Source organism: Sphaerodactylus townsendi, linkage group LG05 (genome assembly GCF_021028975.2).
Source record: "Sphaerodactylus townsendi isolate TG3544 linkage group LG05, MPM_Stown_v2.3, whole genome shotgun sequence".
Taxonomy (NCBI): Eukaryota; Metazoa; Chordata; class Lepidosauria; order Squamata; family Sphaerodactylidae; genus Sphaerodactylus; species Sphaerodactylus townsendi.
In genome coordinates, this window is record NC_059429.1 from 73,683,250 (window position 1) to 73,707,864 (window position 24,615).

General features: G+C 43.2%; 1 protein-coding gene across 2 annotated transcripts; it reads right to left on the minus strand.

Annotated features, from left to right (window-relative positions):
* Window positions 1-871: 871 nt before the first annotated feature.
* Window positions 872-17,845, minus strand: LOC125432310. 2 transcript variants are annotated; one of them, XM_048495729.1, is made up of 5 exons: window positions 17,623-17,845; window positions 5,780-6,130; window positions 3,139-3,450; window positions 2,774-2,940; window positions 872-2,201 (listed from the first exon to the last, which is right to left on the minus strand). In XM_048495729.1, the coding sequence occupies exons 1-5, from the start codon at window positions 17,702-17,704 to the stop codon at window positions 2,157-2,159; spliced, it is 957 nt and encodes a 318-aa protein (XP_048351686.1). In that variant the 5' UTR covers window positions 17,705-17,845; the 3' UTR covers window positions 872-2,156. The 2 variants fall into 2 exon arrangements, with proteins under 2 accessions (XP_048351686.1, XP_048351685.1); XM_048495728.1 differs by having other exon boundaries at window positions 3,133-3,450.
* Between the last annotated feature and the right edge of the window lie 6,770 nt (window positions 17,846-24,615).

Genomic DNA, 24,615 nt, shown 5'->3' on the forward strand with positions numbered 1-24,615 from the left:
ACTTGGGAAGCTTAGCAAACAGCAGTTCGTGTTGTCCCTTTGCAGTGTTGCAATTTGCACACCACCATTACTCCCCCCTCACTTCCTGCCATAAAAGTCAATCAGTGTTCAGGCAAAGTGTACAGATGCCATATTCAAGACTTTTCTTTAATAGTTTGCCTTTTTTATATCGATCTATTGATAAGATTAAAGATAAAAATTAAAGCACACATGCATGACAGTGAACCCCCAGATGCAAGCAAAAAGCCAGCTGACGGGTTAACTCCTGCCCTGCTGCAAACAGGACTGTGGGTAACATACCCCGAAACAAAGACTCCCCAACGAGTTCTCTTTGAAGTCATGGGAACTTTGTCATGTGTAATCAGCCTTTATCAGAAATTCTTCAGAGGTCTTAAACTGCATCATAGTACTTTTCCCTCACTAAAAAGAAAGACACTCAACCCTGTCAGTGCTGTGGAGTGGATTGTATTGGACTAGGATTTGGGATATAGAGGTTTGAATCTCTGCTGTGCTGTGGAAGCATGTTTGGTGATCTTGGGCCAGTTACTCCTCAGCCTAACATACCTCACAGGATGGTTGTTGTGAAAATAAAATGGAGAAAGGAAGAATAGCGTATGGAGAACAAGGTACACATATCTACATAAATAATTAAATAAGCAGGGTTTTGTCTTGCTTTCAAGGCACTCATCAGCTTTTCTCCATATTATTTGTGGTGTTTTCTATTTCATGAAAATAGAAATTATTAGGGGTCAGCAGCAACCCGGTGAAAAGGATGGGAATTTTTAATTTATTGGGATATGAACTGATGGAAATTATACCAATTCCATAATCTCAGACAACCCTCAAGCAAATAATTTCCAAACAAGGTATCTGAAAACAACAACAAATACATTTTATTTGTACATTTTTACTAAAACAATGCCAACATGAAGATAGTAAATAAAAGGTGAGCAGAGAATGGGCAAGGCAGTAAATGAACAAATCTGGACATGGTTAAGAGAATTTTTGTTAGAAGTACTTTCAGGCAGACATACAACAGAAGCTGTGTTGGATCTCCCTTTCCCCACAACCACAGAGAGCCTTGGGAAGGGTACATGCATCAGTAGTTAAGATTATATGGCAGGTTAGGTGGTGGTAAACTACAGCCATTAAGAGGGACACGGAACTGAATCCAAAGAACTGTAAGCAGAGTTCTGCTGGCAAAAGGGATCCTTTCTGTTTCCTCCCATTGTTTGCAATACCCCCACCCAAAAGCTCCTGAGAATCAGGGGACAGCACTTCCCAAGGGGAAACCCACAAAAATCATGGATCCCTCCTGGCTCAACCAGAAGAGTCTTCTGCTCACAAAAGGTATTATTTGAATCCAACCTATGTGCAATAACCTATGCTTACTTTTACAGACAAGGCACACAACAGTTATTCTAAGGTGTCGAACCGGAAGTACTATGTGAGTAAGAGGAGGTAGGGAGAAAACAAAGGCTTTGGGAGGATGCAACCGTCATGTCCATAATGAAACCCTTTTCAGGCACAAGGTGATACAAATGTTATGCTAGCTTACAAACGCTGAACATGCTCAAATCATAACTGCCTTCACAATGTAACAGCAATAAAGGGTTTGTTCAGATGTAGCAAGGCTACTCTTTGGCGAGCAAGGAGTGCAGAGAATTAACTACTCCCTGTATTTCTTTTGTGTCATCATTAAATCCTAATAGTAGAAGAAAATCAACAAAAGTGCAAAAATAATTTCTAAAACATAAAAATCAGAGAGTCAACTGAGTCTCCATATCATGGCATGGTTTGCACTTCCATCCACAAGTATGGTTTCTGCTCACTTGTCAGTTTCTTTTGCTGGAGTTCTTTAATGCAGCTCTAGGAAATCTCTTGGCAAGAACTCCCTTGGCATTGTTAACAGGAGTTAGTGCAGCACTCTCTTGCTGTGCTCAGAGAGTAGAGAGGTAACATAAAAATCCCAGGTCAAGTTAGCTCCAGAATAAGCATGAAGAAAAGGTATCATTGGATTCACAACTTCATAGTCATGTGCAAATTAATTCAGCAGCCATCCCATTTCTTTCAGGGAATTTCTTTGCCCAGTCAGAATCTTTGGTGGCATTATGCCTCCCTTTGTTTCTCCCAATCTGGATGATAAATGATCTTCCTTAATAGCTGTACAGGGAAAGAGGCGTATCCTCCATCATGTCATCCTATAATGAAAAAGAAGAGTTGATAAAGGGTATCAAATAAAGGAAGTAGTATATGCATGTCCAACTGTGCCATCATTTTGATACTACCACCTGTCATTTGTAGGCAGGCATCCAAAGCCCTGACTATATCGAAGAATTATCATATTTGACAGTGATGGATGGGCTTTAGCTGAGACATTCTTCCTGATGAGATGATCTATAACTGAGGACCCTTTGGAATGGGACCCCAAACTGCTACCCACCACTACTAGAGAAGAAATAGATGATGCCACCTTACACTTTTCTAAATGATCTGGAAGACTTTCTGAGAAGCACAGAATTTCCTTAATCTTATCTCCAAGGGCAAGGAGCATAATTGAAGCTACCACTAATGCTTATGCTTGAACATTCCCCACTCCAGGACTGGGTGGCAATACACATCTAGTCTCCTTTCCACACGTACATTCTAATCATGATCTTGAAACAAAATACTCTTAAGGGAATGGTGGTAAATGGTACCTTGTGAAGCACAGGACTGATGAGAGGAAATCATGGTTGGAGCTAAAGCTGTGGGGCTAATGGCGGGTACTCACCATAGGCAAGTCTTGGAGGCGCCTGAAATGCAGCCAACTGGTGCGCTGACGGTACCTCAAGAAACCCATCAGAGCCAGGATCCCTACTGTCACAATGAAAATAAAGATGACAGCAATCACCAAAGGGTCCTCACCTATAGGGCGGTCTGTTGGAATACTAGGTAGATCTGAAGAAATGAAGAGAGGGAACTGATTAGTTAAGGAAACCAATATGATAAATCCAAAGTTAGACAAGCAAATGCGCCCACCACCCCAATTTATACAATTTATTCCCTGATTCCCCAACAACATATATTGCATCTCTTCCCACTGTTTTTGTTGTCCTCCATACAGGAATAACAGCAAGCCCTAGTGTGTACTCTCACCATTATCTTCCAGATGTAGTCCAGATGTCTTTTCTTGCACGTCATCAGTTAGCCTTTTTGTTTCCACTGGTGTGGTTCTGTGAAACCTGAATGTGGAAGAGGGAGCCTCAGAAGTTAATTGGGTGATGGTTGCTTCAACCAGAGTGCTCACACTTCTGTCAGTGGCAGTGAGATTAGGAAATGATGTAGATTCATCAGTGCTGTTCTCTCTGATAGCTTCCTGCTCTGTGGCTGGCAAGGTTTCAAATGTCATTTTTGTAACTGCCAAGGTGCCAAATGTGGAAGATTTTGGCCGGGGGGTAGCTGTTGTCCCTGTGGGGAGAGATCCAAAAGTGAATCAAAGGAAAGGATCCCAGCTCATTTACTAGTAAGAGCAGGCAGCCCAATCAAAGCCTGAGGTGAGTGGGGACAGCATCACTACTGCACCGCTCTGCCACCTTGGAGAGCTTTCAGGTAGTACGGGGAGGCAGGGAAAAATTCCCCAGCTGCCTGAAAAGCCCTCCACTGCTTAGAACAGAATGATGCTACCCAAAAAGGGTGGCTTAGTTCTGAGGCCTGTGCCACAGCGCTCCCAGCAACAAAGCCCAGGTGGAAGCCAACTAAAGTTGGCTCCAACCCCGGGAATGCCTTGGCCTGCCCTCCCTGGGCTGATGTCTAATCAGATGCCAGAATAAGTCTGTGGCAGACCCCACTTCTGGGTTTTGCCACCACAGAGCTGTAGGGCAACCAGATGGGGGTGTCCTTGCCCTTTCCATTGACGGGGATGCCTCTTATGCTGGTGGAGTAGCCAAAGACACCGACACAAACACCTGCTGCATTCCAGCAGTGATTTAGCCCTCCCCCACTTTGGACTGGGCTGTAAGTAGAGTGCGCTGATTACACCCATTCTGCAGTCACGTCATTGATTATCAATTTTTTCCAAGTTCAATTGAGGGTTATGGTTATTAACTACAAATCCTTTTATGGCCTGGATCCCACATATCTACAGGGCCACCTCTCTCAATATGTTCTGTTGAGACAATTTCATTTGAGCAAAGCCATCCTGCCAACAAATAAATGCAACAGTTGACCATATTGAAGCCTTCTGTGGTGTGGCTCCCACTGTTGGAATGACATGTTTGATGAGGTCATAAAGGTTCTACTATGTTTTCACAAAACTTGGAAAATTTAACTGTTCAGAAGAGCATTTTTACAAAGGAAACGGTAATAATTTTTAATTGTTTGGGGAAATTTGAGGTAGTTTTCTCCCCCTTCCCCCACATTCTGTAATTGGGAAATCCAGGTTTTTTAAAAATATATATACTTTCATAATATTATTTTATTATCTGGTGTATGTATTATGCTGGTCTACATTAAATTTTCTGTAATCTGCCTTGAGTCTCTCAGAAAAAGGTTTTAATGTCAAATTACATAAATATGATGTAAATAAATAACATCCTTATTGTCACTTTTATTTAAATTTAATCAGGGGATAGATTTTTAAGATTGGCCAAGACAGTAATGTCTATTATGCTTTAGGAATTTCGGTTGTAGTTTTTAATATTTTTTTCTAGGTTTTATTTTCATTTTGGCAGGTGTGGGACCAGATACTGTGTCCACAGAAGCTGTGGGAAATGACTGGATGGTTACTCTCCACTATCTCTAAGAGTGCAACGTCAACAATAGCCTAAATAAACAAATATATACACACATTGCACTCTGGCTGTATATCAAATCTATTATATTGCTTTTTCATATAATTGATCAACTTAACACTTCCATTTGTTCATATTATAATTGCATCTCATCCATTTCTCTTACAAATTTCTTAAAGATACAATTCAACTTTTTCATCACTTAAAGCTAAACAAAAATATCCACATGGTCCATTCAATTCATGCCGCAGTTGTATTAGAACCGGTAAGGTGGAAGCTCCCCTAGTGGAGCATTTCCAGGAATTCTAACACATCGATATGGATTTACGTTGTTGTATAATATACCATTTGCAAGAGGATTTTTGTGTAGGAAATATGGAGAAAAATTGTTACAAATGGAAAATAGATACATCTTTAAATTCCAGACAGATAGAATAGGTCTTAACAAAGCGCTGGATTTCGCATGTCATCTGTAAGATTAACGGCAGCTGCACAGGTGGCTTCAATTAGGTCTGTTTTAAATGGAGCCCGGTCTATGAGTCAGCAAAGGACAAAAGAAGGTATAGATGGGAGTGGGCAACTCGTAATGGAGAGCCAGTGAGTAATAAAAATAAAAAATTATTGAGAAATGAGCTGGTGCAAGATAGATGTATATGAGTATATGTGTAACTTTAATTTCAGATATACCCATTAGAAGCCTCAAAGAACTGTTGGAAGTGTGATTGAACATACTGAGGAAGACGTTTGAAAAACGTTCTATACGCGCAAAGTGTTTTTATGTGGATATGTGGAATTTACAGAATTGGAATATGGAATATATGGAATTGAAGCTTTGTTTTTGAATGAAGAATCGGCATGAATTGAATGGACCATGTGGATATTTATGTTTAGCTATAAGTGATGAAAGAGTTGAATTGTATCTTTAAGAAATTTGTAAGAGAAATGGATGAGATGCAATTATAATATGAACAAATGGAAGTGTTAAGTGGATGGTTACTCTGTCATACCTTGTGTCTCCATTGACTTAAAAGACTCTGTAGGCATCAAGTTACTGATGGAAGTCCAAGATGTGGCTGTAGGATCTGGATAACTGGATTGGTTTCCTTCTGCTGATTTTGTAGTCAGGTTGACAACACTTCTGCTTGTGATAGTCTGTAGACCTGTTGTAATGTTGAAGAAGCCAGCAGTGGTTGGAGCTGGGAGTTCCAGTGAGTTCGAGCCACTGGCATTTAATTGCGAGTCTGTAACAGTGACTGCAGATGCAGTTTTCCGGAGGCTTTGGCTGCCAGCCTCGGGGAGGGGAACCCTGAAGTGGGACACAGAGCTGGGTGGTGCTGATGACTGAGACTGTCCATCTCCTAGTGCAGAAATAAAAGCACAAACAAACAGCGGAATAATAAAATAGCTGGCATGCCTGCACCATGTATTCTTGCAAAGAAAGTTAACTACCTTCCACTGAGAGAGAAGAGGGAACCAGAGTCAGACTCTACAGGTTAAATAATTTGTGGGGGAGGGGAGAGTGTCAGTGGGCGGTTTTGCTCCCTTAATCACTTCCTTCTTACTACTATTATCTCATGTGGTTCAGAAAACAAGTAACTGTAGTCAGTGTGGTGCAGTGGATATAGAATGTTGGACCAGAATCTGAGAAAGCCTGGTTCAAAGTCCTATCCTGCCATGGAAGCTCGCTGGGTAACTGTGGGCTTGTAACTCTCTCACAAGGTTTTTGTGAGAATAAAAAGCACAGAACCCTCACTCGTCAGAGAAAGGATGGAATACGAATCTACTGAACAAATTAATTCTTCTAAATCAGCTCAGCTCCCCAGAACATATGGTATGTGACCAGTGGTGGGATTCAAATAATTTAACAACCGGTTCCAGTGGTGGGATTCAAATAATTCAACAACTGGCTGTATACAAGCACCATTTTAACAATCGGCTCTGCCGAAGTGGTGCGAACCTGCTAAATCCCACCACTGTATGTGACAATGCAGAAGACTTAGGATTTCTACTGCAGTAGGGAGATCAAGTTGTATTACTCCCATATTGCTGGGCAAATAATAAAAGAAATTATTAGGGTTCCCAAGCCAAGAAGCTTTTTTCCCCTCAAGTCATCAACTAGGACCATGGTGGCGAACCTTTGGCACTCCAGATGTTATGGACTACACTTCCCATCAGCCCCTTCCAGCATGGCCAATTAGTCATGCTGGCAGGGGTTGATGGGAATTGTAGTCCATAACATCTGGAGTGCCAAAGGTTCGCCACCACTGAACTAGGAGGATGAGGTGCAGTGGCAATCGTCATCTGAGGTTCTTCCTTCTTCCAAAGTATTCCTGCACCAATGATCCCACTGGCCTAGTGTGGGGTGCCAGGGAGACAGAGGGTGTCTTGCTGGTTTATCGTCTGCCTAGGTTTGCCAGCTGACATCCTGCTAAGGCTTTCAGAGGTGGGGGCCAGGTGAGCATTGTGCCTTTGCAAGTTATTAGTCTTGGGGAATTTCAGTGTCCGTGCAGAATCTTCCACATCAGGGCTGCCTCAGATTTCATGGTTGCCATGGCAACACTGGGAACCTCCCAGGCGGTTTTGGCCCTTATGCATGAAGCAGGTCACGCACTGGATATGATCTTTTATGCGTGGGTTGATCTGAGTTCCGCTGTTTGTGTGAACCAGTGCCATAGATCACTTCCTTATGAAGTTCAGTTTGAATTTTGCCCCTCCCACCTGCAGGAGTTATAGCTGATTTATGTTCACTTGCTGAGTCTTATGGATCCAATCAGTTTCTAGAAGGCTCCATGGGATTTGTCTAGACCAGCTGGCAGTAGTTCTCTCAAACAGCAGACTGCGGCCTGGAATTTAGGCCTGCCGAAAGCCATTGACAAAATTGCTCCCTGATGCTTTCTACGCTCTTGAACCTCTCAAGCCCCCTGCTAGACGGAGATGAAGAACACAAAGAGAGCACTTAGACAACAGGGCAATGATGCAGACAGATTTGTGACAAAGCATCCAGATAGGGTGCCAAGTTCCCCCTAACCACTAGCAGAGGTGGGGGGTAGGGTTGCCAGATCCAGGTGGGGAAACTCATGAAGATTTGGGAGTGGAGCATGAGGACTGGGACCTCAGTGGCATACCATGCCACAAAATCCACCCTCCAAAGCAGCAGTTTTCTCCTGGGGAATTTATCTCAGTAGTCTGGAGATGAACTGTAATTCTGGAGGTGGGCATCTCTACATCAAGAACAGTTTTTAGAGCCTATTTAAATATCTGTAAAGCGGCAGTGAAGGCAATGAAACGATTTCACTTTTCTGCCTCCACTGTACCCGATAGTTTGCATCTAGTACAATTGTTTAGACTAATTCAGCAACTGACCACTCCTGTAGCAGTTACTAAAACCATTTGGCAATAAACTGGTTTGCAGCAATTTTTGTTTATGTCCTGCAGGATCTTTCAGGATTCTACAGGGCATGAAGGCTGCTTTGTTTCATGCAGTCTTTGGCTATGTTACAAACCAGGATGCTGGCCTGGTTTATTTATTCATAAAGTCTATTTGAATTGGTTTTATTGTTCTAATTGTTGCTTTCAATTGTATTTATGGCATTTTAAATGTTGTACTTTTAAATATTGTGAATTGCCCTGAGTCTTTTGTATTGAGAGGGTTTTTTGTTTTTGCCATCAAGTAACAGCTGACTTATTGTGTTCCTGTAAGGTTTTCAAGGCAAGAGATGTAGGGAGGTGATTTGCATTGCCTGCCTCTACATCACAACCTTTATATTCCTTGGAGGTCTCCTATCCAAATACTAGTCAGGGTCAGGACTGAGTGTTTGTGACTGGCCCAAGGTCACCTAGCAAACTTCCATGGGTGGGCATCTGAACCATTAATGCTTGTACTACTTGAGTGACAACTTGGGCAGACACCAAAGTTCACCTTGGACTCATACTCATTACCACTCTGTCTTGATTTTCCTTCCATTAAAAAATGGAAATTGGGATTCATCCCATAGAATAACAGACAGGCACATACATACAGCAGGACCCAAATACTGCTTAAGCAATGTTTTACACGTGAAGAAAACTGAACACCCAAACCTTTGTATTCAACACCTTTTTTAAAAAAAGTGTGGTTGCTTGCCAAGGCATTTCAGAGCTCTGAATACACTCATTCTTTCCAGTGCATGTGCTTACATCAAAATTCAGAGAGCACGGATTCATCTCATTTGCTGCAAGCTAGGAAACAGACACTCTAGAAAGTCTGAGTGTAGATATATGATCTGGACACAAAATATCTACCTCTGGCAAATAGTGGCAAAGGAGAGTTCCAAAATAACAGCAGTTTGAGAGCTTTGTGAAGGGAATCATCAATGTGATTCTTGAAACAGAGCAAAACTCCTTATTAAGGATACCCCTACAGCTGAATCTTCACTGACAGTTCATTTATGGCAGGGGAATCCCAGAGAAATTAGATTACAATCCAAAAAAAGGGACACCCTTCTAATGCCATTGGAGTCATCGGGCTTAGAAAGGTATAACTGCTTATTAGTATAATTGATAATCAGACTTAAAAGGAGAACATTTATCTGAAAGTGTTTTGCAAAAAGGTTGACTCTCAGTACTACAATGAGGGGCAAACCAGTACTAGGGGATGGCTAAGTGACAGAACATCTGCTGTGTACGCAGATGGTCCCATGTCCAATCCCCGGCATCTTCAGATAAAAGAATCAGACAGTAGGTGATGTGAAAGACCTCAGAGAACCAGTGAAAGTCTGAATCTATATCTATAAATGTGAAATACCACTGACTCTCACTGACTGACTCATCAAAAGAACTCAAAAACCACCGAACCTACAAAGTTGAAATTTGGCACACCTGTTCATTATGTGGTTTAGGTGCTCACTAAGAAAGGATTTTCCAAAATATTCAGTTTTACTCAAGTTATTACACATTTACTGTTTTAACTGCTCATCTCTGGGCATCAGCACAAACATTCTAAGGGCAAGCCAGCCCCTCAGTCCACAGACATGCTGCACGAACATTCTAAAGGTGACAGTTACACATCACCAGCTTCATGTCCTTCACCATGGTGCGCCACTCTAACACTGCCTTCCACAACGCATGTGAACCTATTTGAAAACAAACCCATCAGTCCACAGACAGGCAGTGAGGAAATAGGCTGCATGTCACCCCAAAGTTCACAAACAGGCTGCAAAAAAGTATGCTGAATGTCACCCCGAAGTTAACAGACAGGTTGTGAAAAAGTACTCCACCACCCACCCTCACGTTAACAACACCGCTACAGCCAAATACTATCAAAATAGATTACAAACCACACTATTACCTTGGACTACTAAACATTTGTCAGTTTTTGCATATGGACATCAGATTGCTTACTGTGGAGACAAGTTTATTGCTCTCTGCCTTGGATGACCCTGTGCTTGGTATCGTGCTCTGAAGTGGCGGAATGAGTCCCCAAGAATGTGCTGCAGTGGCGGTACAGTCCAGCTCCCTGCCCTTCAACCCTACCCTGAACCCTTACACCCTTCTCACTCATCAGCATCCAATGGTCACTGATCAGGCTGCAGCTGGAACTTTGCAATATTAAAAATACAAAATGGATAAGGTAGCATTTTTAGTAGACTAGCTTCTGAAGATTAACAAATTCAAGTTTTAAAATGATGCAGAATTCATCAGGTTGCCTTGTTGTTTAGTGTGTACATGATAATTGATTAAACAATTAAAAATTAAAACAGTATAAACTACAAAATTGGCTATGGTATACCCCAACAGTGATTGTAATGTGAATGATAACCCTTTCCAAGCGAACACAGTCTAATGAAAGATGCAGTTTTGTTTACCTTCTTCTTTGGGGCCCCTGTACAAGTTACTTATACGGGAAGCTGGCTGCATACCAGGAGGTGTAAATACCAGGAGGTTGGCACATTTCACATTTCCCTGCACTTGGTAGTTTCCTGCTTTCTGACTTTAGCTTCCACACAAAATGAGGTCCTGTTCACATATGGATAGTCAGTGAGCCTACCTCTGTTTGTAGTCAGTTCTCTGCACAAGGCCTCTTGAATTGAAGGCGTCCCATTTAATTTTCAGAGCAGGCAAGAGTAGCTTAAGGTGAAATAGACACCATTTGCATGAGCTGCACTGCACACTGCTCCCAGTGTATCTGTGACCTCAGGGCAGCAGAGCAGGCCCTGGCACTGTGACAATCTATGCTTTATTCATCTCTGTAAATCTGGACTCTGCTGGAGATGTGCATGTATAGAGGACAAGCAAACATCTACCACCATCCCTCTTCCAAACCCAGCCAGAGACGTTCAGAAGGAAAACATAGAATTAAAGACTAAAAATATCATGGAGTTTTATATTTTTTAAAGCTGTTGAAGGAAGTGGGTTTCTGAAGTTAGCTGGAAAAGGCTGGTACCTGTTAGTTTGGCTGAGAATAAACTGGCAGACAGGTGAGTGCTCAAGGTCCAATGTGCCATAAACCAATTCATAAAGACATTTTTCTAGACTGCCTCTTGAACAGACTGAAAAGCATTCACAAGTTGTACAACAATCCACCCCAGCACCTTTTGAAAGAGAAATGGAAGAGACCTCTCTACGCATAGTACTTAATGATTGATAGTAGTTGTTTGGGACTAATCAGCACAATGATTGGTGATTCACACAGGTGAAGATGAACATACAAAGACACTCAAGAGGGTTTTCATGGAGCACAAATCTTATCTCTATTTTCCAAAAAGAGGATTGCTCTACTAAAGTTAACATATCAAGGAAACTTGAAATAAATAGCTTGATAAACATCTGGCTCAGCAAAACTTTGTACAACTTCAGATCCTCTGAGGATGCCAGCCACAGATGCAGGCGAAACGTCAGGAGAGAATGCTGCTAGAACACGGCCACACAGCCCGGAAACCACACAGCACCCCTTTGTACAACTTTGTCAGTTTGTGCTTAGATTTTGCAAGCCTGAATGGCTTTAGGAGGAGTAGAAAATTTGCTAGCCCACTTCCTTACCCAACTAATATTAGCTATTTCAAATACACACACAGACTACAGAAAAAGACCAGCTGTTTATTTTACAAAATACTTTCCTGGAGATTATTCATACTCATCTTGAGTGATCAGACAACTAGCTATAACCTATCTGTGGGTTTCTGTGGATTTTCAACACCACACTCCTTTGGAGCATTCTCCTTTCTGAACATAATAGATCTACTGGAGGAAGAAGGATGCTGGCTGGAAGCAAATCTCACTATTTGCCCAGAAGCAGTAAAATCAGATACTGATGCCAGAGTAGAATCCATGCCTCAGCTCATGCACTTCAGAGACATACCCTAACAATTTGTCTAACTAGGCATACAGGTTGAGACACACCATAGTGCGTTAGGCAATACACCCCTCACAGTTGTAACATGGATATCACCCACACAGAGCAGTGTGGGAAAGACTACAAAGATAGGTGGGCACAACACCTTTCACATCCTGCATGTGAGCTCCCAAAGGCACCTGGTGGGCCACTGCGAGTAGCAGAGAGCTGGACTAGATGGACTCTGGTCTGATCCAGCTGGCTTGTTCTTATGTTCTTATGTTCTAACAGACAGACCCAAACGCAACACACCCAAGACACTCCTGGTTTAAATCCCACATTGGGAGAGCTCTGCAGGAGTCTCACTGGTCTCTGCACACACCTGATAATTTTGTCCCATTAACATAACAATGCAGGATAAACCCACATGCCAATCTTTTTTTGGCTAGTTAGCCCTCACATATTATCTCCCTCCTGCACTTAGGGTCTCATTACTTGCTCTAGCACTTTCCATCCATTCCACCAAGCAAGCTGCTTGGGTTAGCAATGATGAACTGAATTTGACCTCCCCCCACCCAACTCGCACAAGGATACGTGTGTCCCTCATGTTAGTAAAAATCCTATATCTTTGCAAGCCACGCTGACAGATCACAGAGGCACAGGCAGAGCTGTCCAAATCACTGCATGCCCATATGAGAGGGAAAACTGTGGCAGCTCCACCAAAGTGTTCTAAGTATGCAAGTCAGGGTCCAGAGAAATATTGTCTCATGCTAAGTGCCTTGTCATCTTAGCTATGAGTGTCTACCTGGGGACGATGACACTGTTATGGTCTTCAAAGAGGCTGCTGACTTAAGCACATGGGCCAAAAACAACAGTGTGAAAATGGTGTGAAAACAGTGTAAAATGGTTTAAAACAGTGTAAAGGGGTTTATACTGTTTTCACACCATTTTCACACCACTGTTTTTGGCCCATGCGGAATCTGCCTTAGTCACCTTTTCAAGTTGTACGGTGCTTGGGGGTGGAAGTTTTTTCCCTTCTTACAAAGGCCTCTATTGGAAGTAACAGGGGGCTACACCCAAGTTTTCAGTGGTGCAATGTTGTGACAGGGGTTTATCTAGGACTGGAAAGGTATAGGAAGCTACATCCTGCTCCATTCATAGCACTCTCCTAACATCACCAGCTTGGTGTAGTGGTTAAGAGCAGATGCACTCTAATCTGGAGAACCAGGTTTGATTCCCCGCTCTGCCACTTGAGCTGTGGAGGCTTATCTGGTGAACTAGATTAGCTAATGTACTCCAACACATGCCAGCTGGGTGACATTGGGCTAGTTTTTTGGAACTCTCTCAGCCCCACCTACCTCACAGGGTGTTTGTTGTGAGGGAGGAAGGAAAGGAGTTTGTTAGCTCCTCCTATGCCAGTGTAGTATTTACACTGGTGCTGTGCAGCAGACCTTGGTGCTAGAATATCTCCAGATGAGTGGGCATATACCTTAATTGCATTCTAAGTCTTTTTGTGGCAGGGTTCAGGACAGGATAGTCAGAAAGTTGCCTTGTAAGTGCAGTTCTAGCTCTTGGCTGATGTATCTGCATATATACTTTTAGTAAAAGTGGGCAGTAGCTGAGATTTGTCTCTAAGTTTAATTCAGTTTTCAGAATCAAATGCAGTCCTCATGTCAATGCTGCACAGAGATAACACATCTTTTGAATAATAAATCACAGGATTGAGCAGTAAATCAGTTAGCAAGCACTATTTGTTACAGCTATCTCCAGAATGCTGTGACCTCATGAATGCTTCAAAATAGGACAATTACATGGGAAAATACTCTTTTAAGATCTAAAACACCCCTAACTGTGCCAGCCTGAATTCCAGGGTTCCCGTATCTTATCTAGGCATATGGCCCTTTGTATATCCAGCAACAGGGCTGAATTAAGACTTTTAGAGGCCTAAGCACTGAAAATATCATGGTACCCCCATATATTGTATATGTAATTCAAAATAAAAAATAGTAAACAGTAATATATATTAATATATATATATATATATATATATATATATATATATATATTTGCTATTATATATATATTATATATATATATATATATATATATATATATTGCTATTAATATATATTGATATATATATATATATTGATATATATATATATATTGATATATATATATATATATATATATTGATATATATATATATATATATATATATATATATATATATATATATATATATATATATATATATATATATATATTGATATATTGATATATTGATATTTGTATGAAACAAAATACCTATTATTCCATTGCTTTCTTGCCTTGAAAATACATGCATCAAAGATGCAAAATGTTTACTGTTGCTTACTTGTAACTTTATACTACAAGTCTTCTCCTGCATTTTTAATTGCAAAGTCTTTGATCATATCCTCAAAATTAATCTGATGTAACAACTCTGCTTCAGTACTTAGCAGAGATAAGGAGAAAAAAACCCCTCCATGGGGACTGCTTTATTTGAGGCCAGAAACGGGTGCTTATTATTGTGTTTAACGGTTAATCAAGGGCTGCCCAGCAAGATAAACTATCCCTTTCACAAGAACTTCCATTTTACTGGACAAACTGTTGAATAAAAATATTTTATTACAGTGCTAATATTTCTGATGCTATACTTCCAATGTTTTTTTCTAATAAAAAGCACTGAAAATAATATCAGAAAGATTAAACAGAAGAATGAGATAATTAACCAGGCTCAGTGGCTCTTTATTTGGCTTAGTTAAGTACTGCTAAACAGGATTGATGCATGCATAGTTTCCTACTAGGGTTTTCCCCAGTCAGGTTAAGAGTGGGGGCTTCCAATTCTGTGAGCAAAAGGGGCACTCAAGTGATGGATACAGAAATGTTTGCTTCCTAAGATTTGCCTTCCCATTCCAATGCTCAAAGTCCTCAGCCAGCTCCAGTACCAAAAATGAGCCTAGAATGCCTTGGAAACATCGACTGTGCAGTGCTCAGCTGGGGGACGGATCACTTCTAGACACCTGGCAAGAAAGTGGAGATTTGCAGAGGCAAATCCTGTCTTACAAACTTACTATTCTTTGAGGGTGTAAACAGGCATGTGGATAAGGGGGAACCAGTGGACATTGTCTACTTGGATTTCCAAAAGGCTTTTGACAAAGTTTCTCAAAGTTGAGAAAACTCAGCAATCAAGGAATAAGAGGGGAAGTCCTCCTATGGATTAAAAACTGGTTGAGAAACAGGAAGCAAAGAGTGGGTGTAAATGGGAAATTCTCACAATGGAGAGATGTAGGGAGTGGTGTCCCCCAAGGATCCATTTTGGGACCAGTGCTCTTTAACCTATTCATAAATGACCTGGAAGTAGGGGTGGGTAGCGTGGTGGCCAAGTTTGCAGATGATACCAAATTATGCAGTGTGGTGAGAACCGCAAAGGATTGCAATGAGCTCCAAGCGGACCTTGATAAATTAGGTGAGTGGGCTAGGAAATGGCAAATGCAGTTCAATGTAGCAAAATGTAAAGTGATGCACATAGGGGCAAAAAATCCAAACTTCACACATACTGCAGCTACAGAGGGGTCAGTGCTATCAGTCACAGACCAGGAAAGGGATTTAGGCGTCTTAGTTGATAGGTTCCCATGGGAATGTCAACTCAATGCATAGCTAGCTGTGAAAAAGGCAAACTCTATGCTGGGGATAATTAGGAAAGGAGTTGATAATAAAACTGCAAGGATTGTCAATGCCCTTATATAAAAGCCGGTGAATGCTGACCACTTGGAGTACTGTGTTCAGTTCCTGGTAGCCACATCTCAAAAAGGATATTGAAAGAGATAGAAAAAAGTGCAGAGAAAGGGCAACTTGAGGATGGTTGAGGGACTGGAGCACCTTCCTTATGAGGAGAGGCTGCAGCGTTTGGGACTCTTTAGTTTGGAGAGGAGGCTTGGCTTGAGGGGGGGGGACTATGATTGAAGTCTATAAAATTATGCATGGGGTAGAAAATGTTGACAAAGAGAGAATTTTTCTCTCTTTCTCACAATACACACTAGAACCAGGGGGGCATACATTGAAAAAATGCTAAGAGGGGGGGAAGAATTAGGACTAATAAAAGGAAACACTTCTTCACGCAACGTGTGATTGGTGTTTGGAATATGCTGCCACAGGAGGTGGTGATGGCCACTCACCTGGATAGCTTTAAAAAGGGCTTGGACAGATTGATGGAGGAGAAGTCGATCTCTGGCTACCAATCTTGATCCTCCTTGATCTGAGATTGCAAATGCCTTAACAGTCCAGGTGCTCGGGAGCAACAGCCGCAGAAGGCCATTGCTTTCACATCCTGCATGTGAGCTCCCAAAGGCACCTGGTGGGCCACTGCGAGTAGCAGAGAGCTGGACTAGATGGACTCTAGTCTGATCCAGCTGGCTTGTTTTTATGTTCTCCAAGACTCCTTCTGTTGCTCTGGAGCAGCATTTCTCAACCTGTGGGTCGCCTAGGACCATCGTAAATCACATATTTCCGATGGTCTTAGGAACAGAGACATAAATAATTTTATGGTTGGGGGTCACACAACATGAGGAACTGAATAAAAATGGGTAGGGGCGTTAGGAAGGTTGAGAACCACTGCTCTGGAGGAAAGCACGCTAGTGATCCCCACTCTCACTAGGAAGCAATGAAACCCCACAGCTTCAGTCTCCACTGAGCAAGAATATTGCTGAAAAGAGAAGTCGAATGACTGGGGGCTCATCAGCTCTAGCCTCGTGGGGAGGATGGGGAAATGAGACCCACTCGATCAAGCTGGGCTCAGTATAAACCACAGCTAAGCCCCCATCCCGGGGGTCGAATGTCAACACTTCACTCTGAAGCCGTGGGCCACCAAAGGCAACAGGCGAGGTAGCGCGGATCACAGGTGTTTTTCTGAATACCGCCGTGAGTCAGCGCTCGACCGGCAAATCCGAGAGGTGACTCCTTCCACACAGGTTCGTAACCCACCTGGCACGCTTCCTTTCACGAATCCACAAGCAGCACACTCAGGTTAGGTTCCGAAATCTCACTGCGACCCTGTGAAGGGAGACATGGGTCCCGCCCTAAGAAAAGGCATCGTCGACCCAGACACCACAACAGCGCTCACGCCGGAAACTTTCCAGCCACCCCTCTAAAGATAGCTCCTGCGATTGAAGGGGAAATCCTGCGTCGATCTGTGAGCTGGAAGCCGGGCAAATGCCGCTGGGGTGCGGGAAGGTAGCAAGCAGACAACATGGTGGTTCTCAGACGGGGACAGAATGACTTTTACCGGGGCTGCAAGGCGAGGACAGTCGATGCTCCCGGGAAGGGACCTATTGGCGAACCTCGGCCCGGAAACTCCCGCCAAGGGCTGGCGATCCGGGAACGCTTTCCCTGGGGAGGGCGCACCCTGGTTGCTGGGGAGTCGGAGGGATTGAGATCCTGACGCCGGTCTCCTGTCCCAGGAGGTCCTGACCCCGGGATCTCTGTCCCATTCTGGAGAGACTGGATAGGGAGCCCCTGTACCTGGTGGCAGCAGCAGGAGACCTCCCGCGAGGAGGCAGCCGACGGTGGCCAGGCTGAAGAGGGAGCGACGCGTTTTCTCCATGTCGGACCAAGTGCTAAAATAGGATCAAGGGCGGCGCGGGCACCACCAGGGACCAGAGCAGCCTGCTGCGGCTTCTCCAAAAACTCCACAGGAATGAGTCACTGCTGCCACATGGTTCATTCACAAACACACACAGAGAGACGGCGGGACATGCCTGGGCGTGTCGTCTCCGCCTCCCCCAAAGCCGCGAGAGCATTCCGGCTTTCTCCCCCAGCGCCACTGGGCTTCCCCGCCTCTTTGACACGATGGCGCTATTACCCAATCTCTCAGCTATTAGCCATGGCTATCTCTGCGGGGCGGGCGAATATTCTTATTTCCCAGATGAAAGTATTTATTACTTTCATCAATCACAGTCAGGACTCTTGCTGGCACTGAAGGGCGAGCTAGGGGTGGATCCACCCACGGGGTGGATCACGGACTCAAAGTGGGAGGTGCACCGTGCAGGAAACTTCGCACACACTCGATTCATGCGACTCTTAAGCCATCGGCTGCATGAGTGCTATGGAGAGGGGGCAGATCAGAATGTAGCTCTGTGTAGCCCTACTTTCTGTGGAAGTTTGTTGAGGTTTAAAATTGTTGTGAATGCGAAATTGTCCTTTGGATGCTGCAGCCTCCGGATCACGCGAAAACGCACGGAACTGGCATTTGATTTTACAGTTTGAAGCGTGACTTCCGCCACGCCCCAAACCAATAGATAAGGTTTATTGCACGGTGGGCAAGCAAATAGTACCCTCTACGGGTTAAGAACACACATTTCTGTACGTGTGTGATTCCCCTTGAGACTTGTGCAGAATTTGCTTTGTTGTTCTTGCTTTTGACTCTGAGCCTGGGGCTTCTTGGCCTCATAAGAACTAGCCTGCTGGATCAGACCAGAGTCCATCTAGTCCAGCATTCTGCTACTCGCAGTGGCCCACCAGGTGCCTTTGGGAGCTCACATGCAGGATGTGAAAGCAATGGCCTTCTGCTGCTGCTGCTGCTGCTCAGCGTAACCCTGGTCTCACTAAAGGCATTTGCAATCCTGAGATCAAGGAGGATCAAGATTGCGGTAGCCATCAGATTGACTTCTCCCTCCATAAAATCTGTCCAAGCCCTTTTTTAGAAGCTATCCAGGTGTGAGGTGGCCATCACCACCTCCTGTGGCGGCCCCATATTCAAACCACCAATCACACCGTTGCGTGGAAAGAAGTGTTTCCTTTATTAGTCCTAATTCTTCCCCCAGCATTTTCAATGAATGCCCCTAGGGTTCCTAGTATTGTGAGAAAGAGAGAGGAACAATTTCTCTCTAATCCAGCATTTCTACCCCATGCATAATTTTATAAGACTTCTAATCGCATGTCATTATCCCACCTCAGCCGGTCTCCTCTCCAAACTAAAGAGAGTCCCAAACGCTGCAGCCTCTCCTCATAAGGAAGGTGCTCCAATCCTTCAATCATCCTCGTTGCCCTTCTCTGCACTTTTTCTATCCTCTTGATTATATATCCTTTTTTGAGATGTGGCGACCAGAACTGAACACAGTACTCCAGGGTGTTGAGTGCGCACCACGGCTTTATATCAAGGGCATGACCAATCCTTGCAGTTTATTATCAACTCACTTTTCCTAATTATCCCACAGCACATAGAGAGTTTGCCTTTTCACAGCTGCCATGCATTGCCCAGGTTGACATTCCCGCCTGGAACTATCAACTAAGGCGGCCCAAATCCTTTCCTGGTCTGTGACTGATAGCACCCTGACCCCTGTAGCATCTTATGTCTGAAGTTTGGATTTTTTTTGCCCCTATGTGCATCACTTTACATTTCCAGCTACATTGGAACTGCATTATGCCATTTCTTAGCCCGCTCACCCTAATTTATCAAAGGTCCACTTGGAGCTCTTAGCAGAATCCTTTGTTGGGTTCTTACCACCCTACATAATTGGTATCATCTGCAAACTTAGCCACCGCACTAGCCACCCCTACTTCCAGGTCATTTTATGAATAGGGTTAAAGAGCACTGGTCCCAAAAGCCCGGATCCTTGGGGGACACCACTCCTTACATCTCCATTGTGAGGAACTTCCCATTTATACCCACCCTTTGTTTCCTGTTCCTCAACCAGTTTTTAATCCATAGGAGGACTTCCCCTCTTATTCCTTCATTGCTGAGTTTTCTCAACAGTCTCTGGTGAGGAACTTTGTCAAAAGCCTTTTGGAAATCCAAGTAGACAATGTCCACTGGTTCCCCCTTATCCACATGCCTGTTTACACCCTCAAAGAACTCTACTAAGTTTGTAAGACAGGACTTGCCTCTACAAAAGCCATGCTGACTCTTCCTCAGCAGGTCTTGCTTTTCTACATGTTAATAATTTTATCTTTAATGATAGATTCTACTAATTTACCAGGAACAGATGTCAAACTGACTGACCTGTAATTTCCTGGGTCCCCCCTAGCCCCTTTCTTAAAGATTGGTGTGACATTGGCCATCTTCCAGTCTTCAGGGGTGGAGCCTAATTTCACGGATAAGTTGCATATTAATGTGAGAAGATCAGCAATTTCATGCTTGAGCTTTTTAAGAACTCTTGGATGAATGCAATCTGGGCCAGGGGCTTTGGTAGCATTTAGTTTATCAATGGCTGCCAGAACTTCTTCCTTGTCTACCACTATCTTCGCTAGTTCCTCGGATTCGCCTCCTTAGAAGCTTGGTTCAGGTGCAGGAATGTTCCTCACCTCCTCTTGGGTGAAGACAGATGCAAAGAATTCATTCAGCTTCTCTGCAATCTCCCTGTCATCTTTTAGCACACCTTTTGTTCCTTCATCATCTAACGGGCCTACCGCTTCCCTAGCCAGCTGTTTAGTTATATACATTTCTTGGTTTCTGGGATGGTTTTTACAGTGATATCTGGGGGCAGACAGTACGTTCTTGGGTATAATCAGTGGTGGGATTCAGCAGGTTCACACCACCTCGGCAGAACCAGTTGTTAAAATGGTGCTTGTAAACAACGGGTTGTTAAATTATTTGAATCCCACCAGTAGAACCGGTTGTTAAATTATTTTAATCCCAACACTGGGTATAATGATAGGTATTCATAACTGAGGTGTGCTTACAGCAAACTTATGGCTGAAATTCCTGATTTTTGGTGAAGTCTCCTTGGGCAGTACATGAATACTTGCACTAATTAAAGATGCAAGGTTTAATCAGTAGACTAAGCAACTACAGTTTTGGTTGATTAATTGTTGGGAAACAACTTTTATAAGTGAAGACAACTTTTAGTCCTTGGATCTGAGAGTTAAGGTTACCATTTATTTACATGTGAGCGTGTTTTAAGTGGTGTAAAGTTGTTTCTGACTTCTGACATAGCAACCCTATGAATTATTGACCTCCAAAATCCTCTGAAGAAGCCAGCCACAGATGCAGGCGAAACGTCAGGAGAGAATGCTGCTAGAACACGGCCATACAGCCCAGAAACCACACAGCACCCCAGTGATTCCGGCCGTGAAAGCCTAAGACAAGACCTCCAAAATGTTCTGTCATCAACAGGTGTTGCAAACTGAGAGACATGGCTTCCTTTATGGAGACAATCAATCTCATGTTGGGCTTCTTCTGCCTTCAACTTTTCCTCACTCAAGGGTCTTTTCCAGTAATTCCTGTCTTTTCTTAGTGTAAGAAAACTTTGATGCCCTAAGTTTGATCATTTGATCTAGAGCCCACTGATTTGTCTTTTGGGTGATCCATGTATCTGTTCAACCAGAGGCATAGCTACAATGGGGACATCCAGGGACAAATGTCCTGGGCGCCCACCATTGGGGACGCAGAAAAATTTGGGCTCATTTCTAATTTTGGGGGTATTTTTAGTGTTTTTACTTTGTCGGTCAGCAGGGGGTGCAGTTTTAAGGCTAGTGGCACCAAAAATTCAGGCTATTGTCAGGTGACACTCCTGATGATACCAGCCACTAAACCACCCAGGTTTAGTGAAGTTTGGTTCAGGGGGTCCAAAGTTATGGACTCCCAAAAGGGGTGCCCCATCCCCCATTATTTCCAATGGGAGCTAATGGTAGATGGGGCTACCCACTTGAGGGTCCATAACATTGGACCCTCTGATCCAAACTTCACTAAACGTGGGTGGTTTCATCCGGAGTGTCTCCTGCCGATACCACCCTGGTTTGGTAAAGGTTGGTTCAGGGGGTCCAAAGTTATGGACCCCGAAAGGGGATGTCCCCATCCCCCACTGTTTCCAATGGGAGCTAATAGTAGATGGGGCTACCCTTTTGAGGGTCCATAACTTTGGACCCCCTGAACCAAACTTCACTAAACCTGGGTGGTTTCATCAGGAGAGTCTCCTGAAGATAGCCTAAAATTTTGGTACTGTTAGCTTAAACATTGCTCCCCTGACATGCACCCTCAAACTTTTCTCAGGTTCTTTCTTTAAATCTCAGGTTCTTTCTTTAAATCCCTTTAGAGTGGATTTAAAAGGAGAATCTGGGCTCCCTAGATTAAAAAAACATTGAAAGTATTGTTGAAGGCTTTCACAACCAGATTCAACTGTGTGGCCATGGTCTGGTAGATCTTGTTCCTAACGTTTCGCCTGCATCTGCAGCTGGCATCTTCAGAAGTGTATCACAGAGAGAAGACTGTTATAAGAGAAGTCTGGACACAGTGTATAACAGACTTCTCTCTCTGGTACACATCTGAAGATGCCAGCCACAGATGCAGGTGAAACATCAGGAACAAGAACTACCAGACCACGGCCACGCAGCCCAGAAAACCCAAAACAACTGAAATTGAAAATGATGCTGTTTGGGGGGTGGGGTGGGGAATCTACCCTCAAACAGCATCACTTTCAATGTTGTTTAAACTAGGGAGCCCAGAGTCTCCTTTTAAGGTGGATTTAAAAGTAGAATCTGGGCTCTCTAGTTTAAACAACATTAATAGTGATGCTATTTCAGGGTGGACTCCCCCCTGTTCAGATTTGTGAGTTGGGGCATGTTCTATAATGTGATGGTGACTTTGAGATGACCTGGTACAAAAATGTTGCTTGGTCATGCTGGGGGAAGGCGGCTGCCCATATGGGGTGGGGGGTGCAAAACTCAGATTTTGTCCCGGGCTCCATTTTCCCTAGCTACACCTCTGTGTTCAATTCTCCTTCAACACCACATTTCAAATTAATCAGCTTTCTTGCTGTCTAACTTTCACACCTATGTTACCACCACAGGAAAATAAAGAAATATTTTCCTGAAGTCAGGTTGCCTGGCTACACTGGCTCCATGCCCGGATGCAGAGACTTGTGTGGTTCAGAAGCCTTCATAAGGTTCACAGAGAACACATATGTATGTTTGTGCCAATGCTATATGGTTTCTCTTGTGTTTGTGTCATTCTAGGATGTAACAAATGCCCCTTTTAAGTTGAATTTAGGATGTGCCTTCAGCTTAGGATGTTAGTTTAGTTAGGTTCTTCAGTTAGCTTAAGGTTTTGTTATTGTTAGATTTAAGAAAGCCATGCCAATAAGTGTTTGGGAGGTCTTGCCTGTAAGTATAAGTACATGTGTTATCCTTTAAGGTTTCCCTAATGTTTAAGTTAGAAATGTTATTTTTGAAATTTGTGTCTGTTAGTAAAAGCAATAGCCAGTTAATGTCTGATATTAAGGGTCAAGGAAGTTGGCTCTGGAATGCAGCCTAGACCAACGCCCAGCCAACTCTTTGATAAGGACAACGATCCTCTTTGGATTTACAAATCAAATCTGTGGCCAGCACCCAAAGGTCTCCCAGCCGTTGGAAGACGTGCAGGAACCACCATTGGACAGTTTGAACTTTTCTTTGTTACAGCAGAGAGAGGCGGGACCCTGAGGGCATCACTGAAGGAAGCAGCCAGCTGATAAGAGGGCGATAGCAAGCCACCTGGAATGGACTGCTATCGGCTCTCCATTCAGGACCATTGTGAAATCCCGCGGGAATACGCCTGACAGCGAGATTTGGGTTTCCCATTCAGAAAAGTGTAATTGTATCCTGTTTGTAAACTGTTTTGTTTCATGATTGGTGTTCTGGGTGAGGGACTTGCCTCCTCACCTCCCCTTTGCCCCCTTTGAAGTTTGGGGGCGATTCTCTCCTGACAGAGCTGTGACCACCATCTGCAATAAAATCCTTTTGCTTGAAGAACGCTTGCTTTCTGCGCCTCATTGAGTTGCTGAGCTAAAATCACTTATTGTTACCTGGCAAATCACGGTAACACCTATACATAGTTATGGGAAATACTATAGTATGAATTATTCTGATCTTGGTTGCCAGTGACATAACCCTACTCTTAAGAATCTTGTAGAGTGTTTTTTAAAAGCATATTGCCATTTTGAAGTGCAACTAAAAAAAGAAAATACTAAATTACCACAGTTGGTCATGTGATGGTTTAAAAAATTAGTAATCACATTTCCATATCTCAAAAATGAATCTTATATTGAAGTTTCGCTCTTCAGAAATTTGCCTAGTGTTAAACACAAATTGTAATCAAATAAATTAATTAGTAGAGAGGGCAGCCATCATATACCAGGATACTTTGAGCTGACCTGTGATGCTAAGAATTGTAAAGCAGCCTGAGGCTTCAAGAGCTTTGCTCTAGTTATCCAAATGCACATTTTTTTCCAATTAAGGGCAAACTAAGCATGGCTATTCACTAAAGTTACCAACATTTCTTCTGACAGAAAGCCTATGTTCTTAGCAACTATGTGAAAAGCAGGAGTTCAGCAGAAGTTCACAACATCCATGCCAGTAGAAACTTAATTAGTTGAATTTCTGTGAGTGGCAGAACTGTTTAAAAAGGCACAAGAACCCTGCCACTAAAAAGTTGGTCACAGCAATTCTGTGTAACCTATCCATTTGCAGCTTGACTGCAAGTTCTTCTTGAAATAGTTTGATTTTTATATATCAGAAATTATTTCAGAGATAACAGTTTCT

Coding starts and splice junctions, on each gene's coding strand:
- LOC125432310 (XM_048495728.1), bottom strand. CDS start 17,704: ATGGAGAAAACGCGTCGCTCCCTCTTCAGCCTGGCCACCGTCGGCTGC. Junction 2,941..3,132: donor TCTGGAAGATAATGGTGAGA/GTACACACTAGG, acceptor TCATTTCTTCAG/ATCTACCTAGTATTCCAACA. Junction 2,202..2,773: donor GCCTCCAAGACTTGCCTATG/GTGAGTACCCGC, acceptor TTTTCATTATAG/GATGACATGATGGAGGATAC.